Below are 13,228 nucleotides of genomic sequence, written 5' to 3' on the forward strand. Positions count from 1 at the left end.
CCTTCTGCTTTTTGTCCATATAACTCGTCTAAATTTGTGTTGGAGTTCTAATAGAAGTAGCTTATCTTCCTCTGAACCTTCATCAGGAGGTCTCTGATAAAACAAAGAGATGTTACTTATGACTTCTTCTTCTTTTAGCTTTGGCAATATGTGTTCCATATTTTCTTAAGAATTTACCTGACTCAAATTTAAATAACTCCCAATTAGTGTTGTAGGATGTTTCTTTTTTAGCCTTGTCGTAGAAAAGAGTAATTAAATTGATAATCTCAGTCTTAACAACTTCATATATTAACAGAGAATTGTTTAATTTCCAGTAACAGGATCTATGGATTGAGTTAGATGCATTAAATTGGATACTTATATGGATCGCTCTATGGTCAGTGAGGGGCGTGGCAAGGATATTTACTGTAATTCTCTCTTTATCAATGTTATTGAATAGCAGCCAAACATCAATACGAGACTGACAGGATCCTGATCTATTGCTCCAAGTGAAGGATCTTTCATCAGGGAATTGGTCTCGGAGTCACAGTCTGAATGCAGGACATCACCAGTGAAAGTATTTTTAAGCGTGGTTACTCCAGCAGATCTCTCTGAGCCATGAGAAAACCAGATATCATTACCCCATTGTGATTTCCAAAAGTTAACATCAGGAGATATGGAATGACTTTCTTGAAAAAAACAAAAATCCGTATGAAGTTGTTTGGCAAATAAAAATAAGGCTTTCCTTTTACAAATCTGTCTTAGGCCCCTGGCATTTAAAGAAACAATAGAAAACGACAAAGTTATTAGAGAACACGAACAAGAAATAGACCAGAAAGTGATCAACAACCAGTAAGGTAAGGGTGTATTACTGGATAAGAGGACCGAGTGCTGCATTATATACTGAGAAAATAGAAGAAAATCATTCTTGAGAATCTAAAGTGGTCAGTGACGTCATTTGGTGACGGCATCACCACCGAACGACTGAACGCACTGCGATTATCTGTCAGTATTTTGTCTTATGTTTGTGAAAATGTAGCATTAGTCTGGTGCTAACTATAGTAGCAGGTACTTGTTAGCATGTTCGCTGGGCTGTTCTACAGGTACGTTTGTTTATGTGTTGTTAAACTGTTCATACGTGTGTTTACCTGTTAGCCTTTTCATGTGTGTCCGTTTGTGTAGTAATAGTGTTTTGACTCGTTGGTCTGTGCTTAGTTAAACCGAAGTGAAATGTACCAGCATGTTACTTTGTTTCAGTGTAAGTTATGTATAAGTTATGTTCAACTGTACGAACACTTAACTGTTAGCAAAGTTTAATTGTGTTATGTGTAATGTGTTGTGTTGTTGTGTTAGCCGTTAGCGTGTTGTGCTAAGTTAAACACACATGTCATTACATTCATATTACAGATATATTTCATTCACAGTTGACCTTTAATGCCAACCCCGCACACACATACACCCCCGCCTGTGATTGGCTGATTTTGGCTTTGATGCATTGACGTCACAAAGGTCCTTCTTTTTTGGCTTTAATACGTCACCACGTACAGACTATATAAGAAAGCCTGCACTCAGTTATGATCAGAGTTAAAGCGAGGAAGGATTGAGACAGGAAAACAAACAGCTCTGGGGTGATTTGATCTGTGAATATAGACAGAATCAATATCTAGACTCTGCAAGACACAGTCCACTGCCTTTGATACAAGATCCAGCATCTTCCAGAGAGGAAAAACAGTCTCTGAGACAGCAAGTGGAAACACTGCAGAAGGACTTTAGCCATGAAGGCCCAACTGAAGGAGATGCTGCTGATGAATGAAGAGAGGAAAGAGCAGTCTTGTACCAGAGCTCACGTTACCTGCCTGGCTGAGCTCGTCCAGAGAGAGGAGGAAGTCGGGTGCAGTGAAGCACGACCGAAGGCTGAATGGGAGTTTCTAGTGTCATGCCCGTCCCTGGACCTGAGACACAGTCCTGAGGCCTGGACTGACGCTGAGGATTGGCAGCACCTGGAGGAAGAGTGGAGGATGAAGGAGAGAGAGGCAAACCACCAGATCTTTATGCTGCACAAGCTTTCTACCAATGGGCCGACCATGGAGCAGATGAAGACAGAGCCTCTCAACAGACCTCTCCTCATACGTCCCTCCTACTATCCCCAGTTCTCCCTTGCACCATCCTCCACTTCAGCTCCCCTCTTTCTTCATCGACAGTCTCCTGCATTTACCCCTTCCTCCGAGACACTCTTTAAACCCTTCACGCCGTCCTACTACCCACAGAACACTGCTTAACCCAAACTAACCTTTTGCTTGTCTTTATATGCATATATATATACATGTACATACAGAATATTATTGTTGTAAATAAATGTGTTCAAATTAATTTTATTTCTCTGTCTGTTTTTATTTTTAAATATTATCAGTTTAATTTCTTAATATATTGAAACATGAGATCAAAAAGTAAAACAGCTCTGTCTGATGGAAACACTGAAGTCCTTTGCCACTCAGTTGCCATCTTGGTGATGCCTCCAGACTCAAGACCAGGATCAGGCACCTCTTCAATCTGAAGACAACTCCGGTCACCAGAGATATGAAAACAAACTTCTCAGCATGCACCTTTTTAACTGTAAAACGTGCAGTGTGTCTTTAATACATTTAATGATGTAATGGTTGCTGTTAAAATGACAAAAAACAATGTTACTGAAGTGTCGTCAGTACAGGAGCAGCAGCAGCTGTTAAAAGAGAAACTATCTTTAAAATTAGAAACAAAATGATGCAACTATATAACAAATGTATAATCTTCAGTTGATTGAAGTACATGTTAATAACACTAACATTTTGTCTTCAACTGTTGAGCAAAAATATCTTTTATGCAACAGGTTAGTGCTTTTGTTCCATTACTTCATTTTTCTTTTTCTTCTCAGTAATGAAAACAATAACTGCATTTATTTGTCAAACACAGCACATTTATTGATTTTATCTCCTCATCTCAAATCCATTTCAGTAAATAAAAGAATGTGTGGACGTAAACATCACTCAGGAATAATGACTTCAGTTTTACAAACCTACAATTATTATAATAAGATATTCTACAGTGTGTTTTGTCTTATGATGACATAAGTCATAGTCAAGTGTCTATTAAAAAATGCCTTCAGTGACATTTGTGAAACATCCATTCAGGAGGTGCAGTGTGAGAGGATAATATTTAGTGATTATAATGAAGACACAGCAACATTTTCAGCTTGTTGACTAATATATCACAGCTACAAACACACACTAAAAAAACCCTAATATTGACAAGCAGCCCTGATGTGTGTTTGTGTCATCAGCATTAACACCACTGGATGATGTCCAATCACTGAGTGTGTTTCCTGCATCAGTTTGAAAGTTGTTCACTTATCCACCACCAGAGAGCAGCATACTTTCATTTCAAAGTGCTAGTGAGTCTGCTCTGAAGGTGCACTCAGCTGAGTGAAGAAGCTGCTGCTGCCGCTGCTGCTGCTGCCGCCGCTGCTGCTGCTGCTGGAGGCTGGAAAAGGTTGATGAGTGAAACACAGAGTTGCTGAGCTTCACTCAAACTTGCGCAGGTGGTTGTAGAGGGACTGGACGTAGGTGAAGACACACATGGGGTCTGGTTTACGGCCCATTATCATCATGTCATCCACCTCGATCAGCCGGTCACAGCCGGCCTTCAGTCTGCAGACACGACGAAACACAAGTCAGGAGGGAAAGGCTTTATAACTGCAACTAGAACTCAACCAACACTGGATTTGTTGTGGAAAAATGAAAATTAAGTCAGCTTTTCAATTAAAATGTATGGCAAATTATAGTAACTGACATTGTTAAAAAATATTCAGTTTAAGAATATTCACATATGATTTTAAAGTTTCAAGTCTGGGTCACCACGGAAACAAATGGATTGTGAAGTAAATATTATCTTTCAGTTATTTAAATGTTTTTTTAAGCCATGACATACAGCATGTGCCATATCTATAGCATGCAGCTCTGTGAAGCTACGCAGTCTAGGCAAAAAGGAATTCACAGCAAACACCTTAAAGAACACAGACGGAAGAATGTTTGTATTGTAGAGAAAAACAGTAGCTTTACAGAGGACCATAAAATAAATGCACAAAAGAAAACAAATTAAGAATGATTTGCCCACAATAAAGCCAAGACTTTTATTGTTGATGCAGTAAAGGTCTTTCAGTCCCTTAAGGCTCATTCAGCAAATGTCAAGGACCTCAAGTATCTCTAATGCTGTTGCACTGTTTGATGTTTTTGGCTAAATGTTTCACTACTTGCCTGCAGTGAAATTCTTAATACCACTTAAATGAATGTTGAGCTGTAAATGAAGGTACAGACAGCACGCAATGAACTCACTGTAGAGAAAGGATGGGAAACAGCTAACTTCTAAAACCCAGTTATTAACACTTACTATGTCGTTTGTTTGATCTGTACAAAGATCAATGAGGGTTATGTGCAGGACCATGTTCTCAGTCAGAAGCAGGTGCCACAGATGCACTGTTTACAGCTGGAGCTGCTGTGAGGTGAACCAGAGCTCATAACACTCACTCATACTGAACATACTCTAGTCTGTTTTCTGAAATCATTTGTTGTACTGAAGATGCAAAATGGATATTTATTTATTTATTTATTTATTTATTCTATTACTTCACCAGTTTCTACTTGTTAATTGGCACTGTACAGCACTATGCTTGTTTTCAGTGCTGTTCAGTGTCTGGCTTGTTGTGGTACGAGTATCTTTGTTGTTCTTCATCCACTAATCATTTGAATGTGTTCATTCAGACACGTTAAAGACTTTGTTTTGTCCTCACAAACAGACGTGACATCAGTGTGTATTTGCATATTGCACAGGGACATGAGATCCTATCACAAGAGGTGTGTCCACTTTTGATTGGATCGCTCAGGACAGATGTTAAAGGGCTGTTTCACCCTTTTTTCCCACTTGGTCCAGTGAAGAATAAACGTAAGCTCCTTGTGATGTTTGTTTATTTCACATTCTCATACAGTGCTGAAATATTATTTATTTTCTTTACTCATAACACTATAATTTACAGAAACTCAGTGAAGAGCAGCGTGAGGCTTTTATTTTTTTGAAGGAAGTGACATTGATGTCGAAAACCCCCCATCAAAATGATCAGTACCACAAAGAAATCTAGGATTAATTAATCTGCATCATGATATCAGAATAAAAACATAAGAAATCAAAAATCATCTTGACTCACTCCGCAGTTCGGAAGGCTAACTCAAAGTTGTCTTTACGGTTGGCGGGCGACAGAGTGGTGTAGTCAAACTCAGTGGGGAAGAAGGAGTGGACCAAGGCACAGAACGCCATCCCATCACTCCAGGTGGACGAGAAGTTCTGGATATCAATGTTCTGCAGAGACACACAAAAACATCTGATGATGATGTGGCACATGTGTTTCCTTGAGTGTCATTTCATAAACCTCCAGAGACTTCCGGAGGTATAAAAGAACATGACGTGTAAAACTGACACCCGGGTTAGACCGTCAAAAAGTCATGTGGTGTCTAGTCTGTAATCATGATGGATAAAACAGACTTTCCTCTCCTCCCCTGCTTTTTCATGCTTTTGAACTCATGTCATTTTAAGGCTGCCCTTCATTAGTCTACAGTTTGCCTTGAATGAAATGCAGCATGTCAAGTCATTGGACGAGCATCTCTCTCTTGTGTGTGTGTGTGTGTGTGAATGTTTATTGCTGTCAGTTAATAAGAGTTCTGCCTGACTCCGGTCATAATTAGAGCCACATGGAGCCGCTGGCACAGAGTGCTGTGGAAGAAAATGGTACCAGAGTGTAGTAATATGTCAGTGGAGTCACTCATGACCTTAACTACCTCAGCCCTGATCTCTCTCTCACACACACACACACACACACACACACAGGTTTGTGCACGTCATCCCTAATCTTAACCATAACCAGCTGAAGCCACACACTAACCTTAACCGAACCATAATTCAAATCTAAGCCCTAATCTTAAACAGTTCTTTAGAAATGAGGTTCTGATGGTTCTCATTAGGACCAGGTTTTGGTCTCCATGAGGACTACTGGTGCTGACAAGGTCAGAGTTTATGCCAGAAAAGGTCAGAAAAGGGTAACAAAGCACAAACACACTCACACACACCTAAATTCACAACAATACTTGAGCCCATTTACAACGACATGCGTAAAATTTACTCTCACGTTAAACAATCTGAAGAAAATGGATTCAGCGTCTGTCTCAGAGTTATAGACAAGAAAATTGATACCACATTCATGACGGTGCAGCACGTAGACCTGCAGAGCTGGAGCCAGGAGGAAAAAAGCCGCTAGCACGAGTCTGGCTCTGCCCAAAGGTAAGAAAATCCATCTATTCTCATGTTGACAGCTCATTAACTCTTTCCCCTTTAACATTTACCCCAAGATATAGTTTTTATGCTTTCATGGTGGAGTTGGATGTGTAACTGTATCTGTGTGAACATTTATGAAATAAATCCATGCATCACAGTGACATTTCCAAGCAGCTAGAACATCTTTACATTGTTGTTTGTGGAAGGTTATTACAAATTAGAGTAAATGTGACATAGGGTTTGAAACGTATTATCTGAAACAACACAATTATCAAATCATAAAGGCTGCAATTTAATTGTTAATTAAGTTATATGCCAATTAAAAATGCATAACATACCATAAATAGGTGAAAAGAATACATATAAGTTGCCATCCTTGTATTTAGCATATAGTTCATTTGTAATAAATAAACAATTATCTCATAATATCTGTCTCAATGTTTTTATTATGGTTTAGCCCGAATGTAATAATTATGTAAGGATGAAATATTCAAATATTTGTCTGAAACTTTATATGAATTATAAAGGTGAAAGTGCACAGTATGAGGACAATGTAAACATGTTCTCTCAGTCTCACTAAGTCAACACAAAGGTACTGTGTTATTCCATATTTAAAACCACTGCATAGAAGAACATTCAAACCAGTATCTACTTCACGATACGATACAATACACGGTCCACGATACCAATAATATCACGATACTTCCATTCTGTGATAATCAATACAATCATTAAGCGATAAATCACGACATCTGTCTAACTGAAGAAAACAAAACAAAGTGCAGGATTTCTCTATTTATTAACAACATAGAGAATAAAGAGCATAAAGTCAATGTGTTGAAAGTGGATGGGGGTGGGGCACGTTTCCCCTCATTCATTTACGTCGAGCGAGTTAAACTGGCAGAGGCTGTTTACTTTACAGCGCCTTCATTTGTGAACTAGAATACTGATATTTGCCCTGGTGTAACAATTATTGACAATAATATATAACCATATTGATATTTTGACCCACCACTCATATCTACTGTGGTTGTTTATTTTGACACAGCACAACACAAGCTCTGAGCAAATGTACAGGCGTCTTGACTGCTGTGATTAACTGTTTAACTTTGTGTTGTTATGAAGAGAGATGGGCGAGCGGCATCTGGTCTTAATCCTAAACTAGGCTAGAAAGAGCACAGTTGTAAGATTGACACTGGATTTTGTCATTTAACTCTCAGAAAGAAAGCAAATGAGGCATTTTTCATAGATCTTTTTTGTCAGAGTAACATAATTATGACATGACTGCACAGGAACATCAGGGGGACTAACAGCAGGAACACATGTGGACAAGTATAACATGCATCTTTAATATGCTCTGGTGAAACGACTCTCTGAGTCGCTCTGACACAAAGTAAAACACTTTTTAAAAAGGTGATTGACTATGATCTGTCAGTGGTGGAATATTTTTGCAATATGTAGTAAACGGACTAAAGCACTTTAAAGCTTTGAAGCAACGTTCTGAAATATGAACAGACTTATGCTACATGACCTTAAAATGATGGTTATGACACATAATGAATGCTGACTGCACTGTCAGGGCTCGATGCTCCAAGAACCAGCAAAACAGAGGCATGCTCGCTGTCATTAAAGAACACAACTGCCAGTGGAGAAGCAATGGGAAATATTCAGAAATATCTCTTATGTTCTCACAGTTATTTCACAGTTAGACTTTGTAAACCTCTCAGTCACCAACACAAAAGTCCATAGAGAAAATCAACAATCTTACACATGGCACACAGTTGTTGATCCTCTGCTGCCTCCAACAGTTAGTTCACGTGTGTTTTTTTACTTCAATGTTTGAACTCTTAATTCAGTTTTCAGTTTCCAGTTGGAAGAGGCTGTCTGACACTGAGCTAAATCAGCAAATACACTGTGCATAGAGTGTCACTAAGTACAATATGTACTGCTACTACAAGAGGAAAAGTGACTGGGCTTGTAACTGCAGGGATGACAGTTCAAATCCTGGGATGCCCTGAGCAAGGCAACCGATCCCTCTCTGCTCCCCAGGCACAGTAGCAGCAGTAGCAGTAGTTGGTGTTTGACCTTCATTACAATATTTATACTTTCATTCATTTATATAAGACTAAACTGTAAAGTTATGCACCTGGATCATTACTAGATACTCATATATAGTCTCAGTTATGAGTTGATAGTTTTACCTGGTAGCCTATGGTCTTGGAGCGACACCACTCAAGAAGAATCTGTTTGATGCTGCTAGCGCTGGACACCCCAAAACTCTGGGACCGCTTCAGTTTGGGTTTGGACTCCACTGGTTTTGGACGACTGTGAAGGAGGAGTTAGAAGAAAGAAGTCAACAAAGATGCGTTTCTAACCTATCACTCGGCCCATGTTACCTGAGTGCAGCATTTACCTGTTACTTGCTTCAGAGTCGAGTCTTTCAAAGATCGATCGACGAGCCTGAGCGCCGATGTTACGAGGCAGAGTCTGTGACCTCACCAGTTCCCGCCTTCTCTCTCCCATCTGCCCATAGGACACGTCACTGCTTATATCTCCATCTCTAGAGGATGGAAGCCCAGAGGGGTCAGACTGTAAGACCGACCTGTGCTGACATAATAACATACGTGGCTCTTTTTTCTTTCCTCAATCACGTTACCTATCATGCTGCTGTAAGGCTGAGTAGGTCACGGACTTGGCAGGGGCTGAATTAGTCTTCTCTACAAAGGACAAACATTGAGAGTCAATCATACTCATGATGTTTCAGTGTCAGACAGAATACGTGTGCATGTGAAAGCACGGCTCACCCTGAAGGCGGGGAGATCCCAGAGTTCTGATAGGTGTAGGAGTCCATGTCTTCATAGAAGATACTGACAGCAACAAAGACAAAGAAAACTGAAAGTTAACAGATTTTTACACATAACCTTAATGATGCTGCGTTCATGTTTCATAGAATTAAGTGAGTAAAAACCAGCTACCAGACTGACCTTGAGACTCCTCTATCGTTTGGGGCTGGTTGATGGTTGTCATTGTTTGACCTGGAGATGAGGCCTCAGAGACCGGGGAGGATCGGGAACCCACAGGACTGCTGGGGGAGTTGGGAGAGCCCTTTACGTCTGCTGTCTTAGTTGTGGCGGTGATGGGGAGGTGGGGCATCCGCATTGCGACAGGGGCTGTGTGCTCATGTGGAGAGTCAGCGGGTGGAGCGATCTCGCCGTGTACCAACATTGAATGTTCTAGTTGGACACAAAGATGCAGAATGATCCCTTTACTGGACTCAAAGCTGCACAAATCACTGCTTTCATATGAAAAATGAACCAGAGCACTATGTCCACAGGAGATGTCCTCTAAGTTTTCCAGTATTAGAAACTGGTTATTATCTTTATTATCTTTATTATAGGCTACACAGAAAACTATAGTAACTATAGTAAGTGAGCCGGTAATCAGAGAACAAAAAAGGTAAAATAGTAAATCAGCCTATATGCAAGTTGGACATTAATGACACTAATAATAATGTTATGACTCAATATCTGTTTAATGTGTGACTGCATACGCTATGATTTATTATATGTTTGAAATAAAATGAGCTGTTTAAATTCCACAAATTTTGTATTTGGTTTTGTATAAAATGTCTATAAAGATAGACGAGAACAAAGAGATGGTAAAACCTGACATTCAGGCCCTAATATGTTTCTTCAGCTCTGGGTGCATAATTCAACTAAACAGCAGGTTTTTGTTATGATGTGGAATGAGAAGTGGAAACAGTGGAAACTGTGCACGTTTTCTGGAAAGCCCGCTGATGTCACATTTCCCACTCCCAAAGTTAAAAGCCCCCCACCGACCCCCGACCCCCGACCCCCAAATCCAACATGGCTGTTGTGTGCAGCAGCGCCGAAAGCTGTCGTGATATAAACTGTTATATGAAGTGTTCCTACACAGTTCTGTCTCATTAAAGCAGACATACACACAGGACTGAGCATCTTATGTCTGTGGACATGATAGTACACAGTGTTATGAGTGTTGTTATTGTGAGCAATGGTTTACCTTAGCTATAGAACCCCACCCCCCTCCCTCCTCCTCTTCCTCCACCCCTGAAATAATCCAAACCTGAGATGTGTAATGGAACACAGTCAAGTGTGAAGTGATGTCATTCAAATCCAGTCACCTCAGGTCTGAAACACAGGCTTTCTGTTGAAGATTTACAGTCACACGAGACCACAGAGGATTTTATGAGCCGACTCCTCGTGTGTAAATCGATCTCCATCAGTCAAACCCTTAGTGTTCCTGCTGTGACTGCAGACAACCATGAGGAGAGTTGGATCTAAATGGTGTAAAGTGAGTGTGTCACAGTTATAATGTGGTTACCTGTTGTGGTAGCGTGTCCATTCTCCAGGCCAGCATGTGTGGGGGCGGGGTCCACTTCGATTGGCTCTTCTCGCTCAATGCTCTGAAACACACACACACACACAGAGTCATAAAGTTTTAACAACAGCACTCTAACACCTGTCACTGTTTTTAAAGGAGCGTGATGTCATATTGGACCCAAACCAGAGACGACAAGAAGAGCTGCTGGGAGATGTTTGATCTAAAACACAGTTTTATGAAGTGCAGTTATTGGGGCTGAACATTTGGGTCATAAAAGTCAAGTGTGCCATTTTCTAAGTGCATGGAGCAGTTTACAAACTTTAGTTTCCACTTAGAAAACATATTCCTTAGTTACTGTAGACTTCATCAACTGTATTAGGTGAATCTTTGGTTCTTTGGCTGAAATCTGTTTTTCATTATGCCTGAGTGATCCCTTTAAGCTTTAATCCTCCTGTATTTTTGCTACAGGGACATAAAAATGTACAATTTAAGATTTTAAAGTTTTCATAAGTGTCATAGCACCAATGTTTTTCTGTTTCAATCAAAGGCAAATAGTTGAATCATGTTTCTTTGTTTTAAGCAAAGCAAACCCAGATGTCTTGTGCTTATTTAATCACCGTTTGATCATTTTTTTGCTCTTTTTCACCCACACATGGGCTTTTTTGACACGACTTCAGACAAAACAAAACAAACCAACAAATCAGAGAAGAACGACTCAGCTGGCCAGAATGTCAGACGTGTGACGGCATGGACCTCAGAGAAGCATTGTAAGAGGTGTGAGAGGCACCAGAGTGTTCTGTTCTATTCTCCCCGTGATAAGAACTGGGAAGTCTTTGTTGTAAACCAGGTGCTGCTGTCACTGACACGCTCAGTGATGAGGAAAACAGCCAAAATCTGTGCACTGATCTGGCAGCACGACCGCACAAATGACTGAGATCAGGTTATAATGTCAAACATCATTAGCATCCCAGCGCCAGCATCCATGTGACCCTGTCTATTTCCTGAATGTGTGACCAGAGCTCACTTCCCTCTCTCCAAACACAATCAGCTGCATGGAAATAGCTAATGATTGCCTGAGCAGATACTTCTATCTCAGACTCTTTAATGCACACCGCTGCCACTTTCCATGTGGCCCTGTCAGACACATAGAGGGAGCTCGGTGTGTTGATAGCCGTTCTGGCACAGAGCAACACTCCTCGGGTCAACAGTGCAGCACTGATAGCTGTGCTCATTTTGCTGAGGTCACATTTCACATTGTGTTTGTGTTGTTGTCATAAAAGCACTGAAACAGGCTTTTAAGAGACGGAGCACAGCCTCAGGCCGCCGAGCAGCAGATCCTCCGCACTTTGTGTAACAACGAACAAATGAACAGCTGGTTGTATTTCAGACTTGGCTGTCACACTGGAACTAAACATACAAGGTCAGTTTGCACACTGTGTTTGTCTCCGAACATTATTTCACCAGTGATGCATCTGATTCCCCAACTCTGTGTTTAGATAAACTCGGCGTGTTTGGGAGTAAAACTCAAACTTAAGCATCTGCTCAAAAGACGGATACAGCTGAGAAAAAAAGAGGAGGCGTGTTTATGTTTACATTACAACACATGATACATCAAACCTTCCTCACATATATGCACACTGCCTTTTTCTTCATAGACCAATGATTTCATTTGTAAAGCTGACTGTATCTTCCTTTGGTATTATTTAAGTGTTAATATATGGGGTATACAGTAAATAATGCTAGTTATTCCAGTGAGGGGGAATAATAATGGTTTATAATCTATTCTGCTTCACTGTTGGCTGTTCTGTGTCCTGTGTGATCTAATATTGTCTGATATTGTAAGGACTTACACAAACATGCTGTGATTTGGTGTCATATAACTAAAGTAAACTGAATTGACAAAATACACAGCGGTATGATTTGATTTGAGTCCTTTGTCTGTGAGATTGTTATGCCCTGAAATCACTCTAATGAAGGTGAATTATTTATGGATTATTTGTTCACAGAGTTAAAAACAACACAACATAAACACTGTCCTGTTTAGCTTTGATAATCCACACTGCATCGTAAGAGGAACATTGTTTCAGAGAAGAGCTGCTGTTTATGTTCCCACCGTCAAATATCACAGAGCCAGGAATATGACTTTTCATTTAGCTCCATTGTTTTTGGTGGAGGCACAAAGATGGAAATCTGAAAACCTGGACAAACAAAAGTGAAACTAACCAAACAAAGACAGAAACCTAATACTGTCACACTACACACACTAACACACACACACACACACTAACACACACACTTTATGCCGTTCTTTACTTGAAATGGCTGGGAGATATGTGTGAATTTGTAAGCTATAAGGATACTGTTGAAGTGTGTGTTCAAACGAGGCAAAGTGTGTGTGAGAGAGAGGGAGAGGAAGAGAGAGAGGGAGAGAGAGAAGATGGTGGGTGAGCAGGAGTTTATTTCATGGAGGAGTGATGACAAAGACACTCCTGAAAATGAGCAACTTCAGGGGAAAACATAGACGGGAACACGT

The 13,228-nt window shown here is 40.3% G+C and overlaps 1 protein-coding gene across 1 annotated transcript in view; it reads right to left on the reverse strand.

Moving 5' to 3' along the window:
- Window positions 1-2,634: 2,634 nt before the first annotated feature.
- smtnl (smoothelin, like) overlaps window positions 2,635-13,228 on the reverse strand; it is a 31,132-nt gene continuing 20,538 nt past the window's right edge. The window contains exons 3-10 of the mRNA XM_058634480.1: window positions 10,696-10,777; window positions 9,318-9,566; window positions 9,138-9,200; window positions 8,990-9,050; window positions 8,747-8,893; window positions 8,535-8,658; window positions 5,213-5,364; window positions 2,635-3,662 (exon numbers count right to left, since the gene is read on the reverse strand). Coding sequence (XP_058490463.1) covers window positions 3,536-3,662; window positions 5,213-5,364; window positions 8,535-8,658; window positions 8,747-8,893; window positions 8,990-9,050; window positions 9,138-9,200; window positions 9,318-9,566; window positions 10,696-10,777 — 1,005 coding nt within the window. The 3' untranslated portion in view covers window positions 2,635-3,535. The remainder of the gene's footprint in view (window positions 3,663-5,212; window positions 5,365-8,534; window positions 8,659-8,746; window positions 8,894-8,989; window positions 9,051-9,137; window positions 9,201-9,317; window positions 9,567-10,695; window positions 10,778-13,228) is intronic.

Source organism: Solea solea, chromosome 7 (assembly GCF_958295425.1).
Source record: "Solea solea chromosome 7, fSolSol10.1, whole genome shotgun sequence".
NCBI lineage: Eukaryota > Metazoa > Chordata > Actinopteri > Pleuronectiformes > Soleidae > Solea > Solea solea.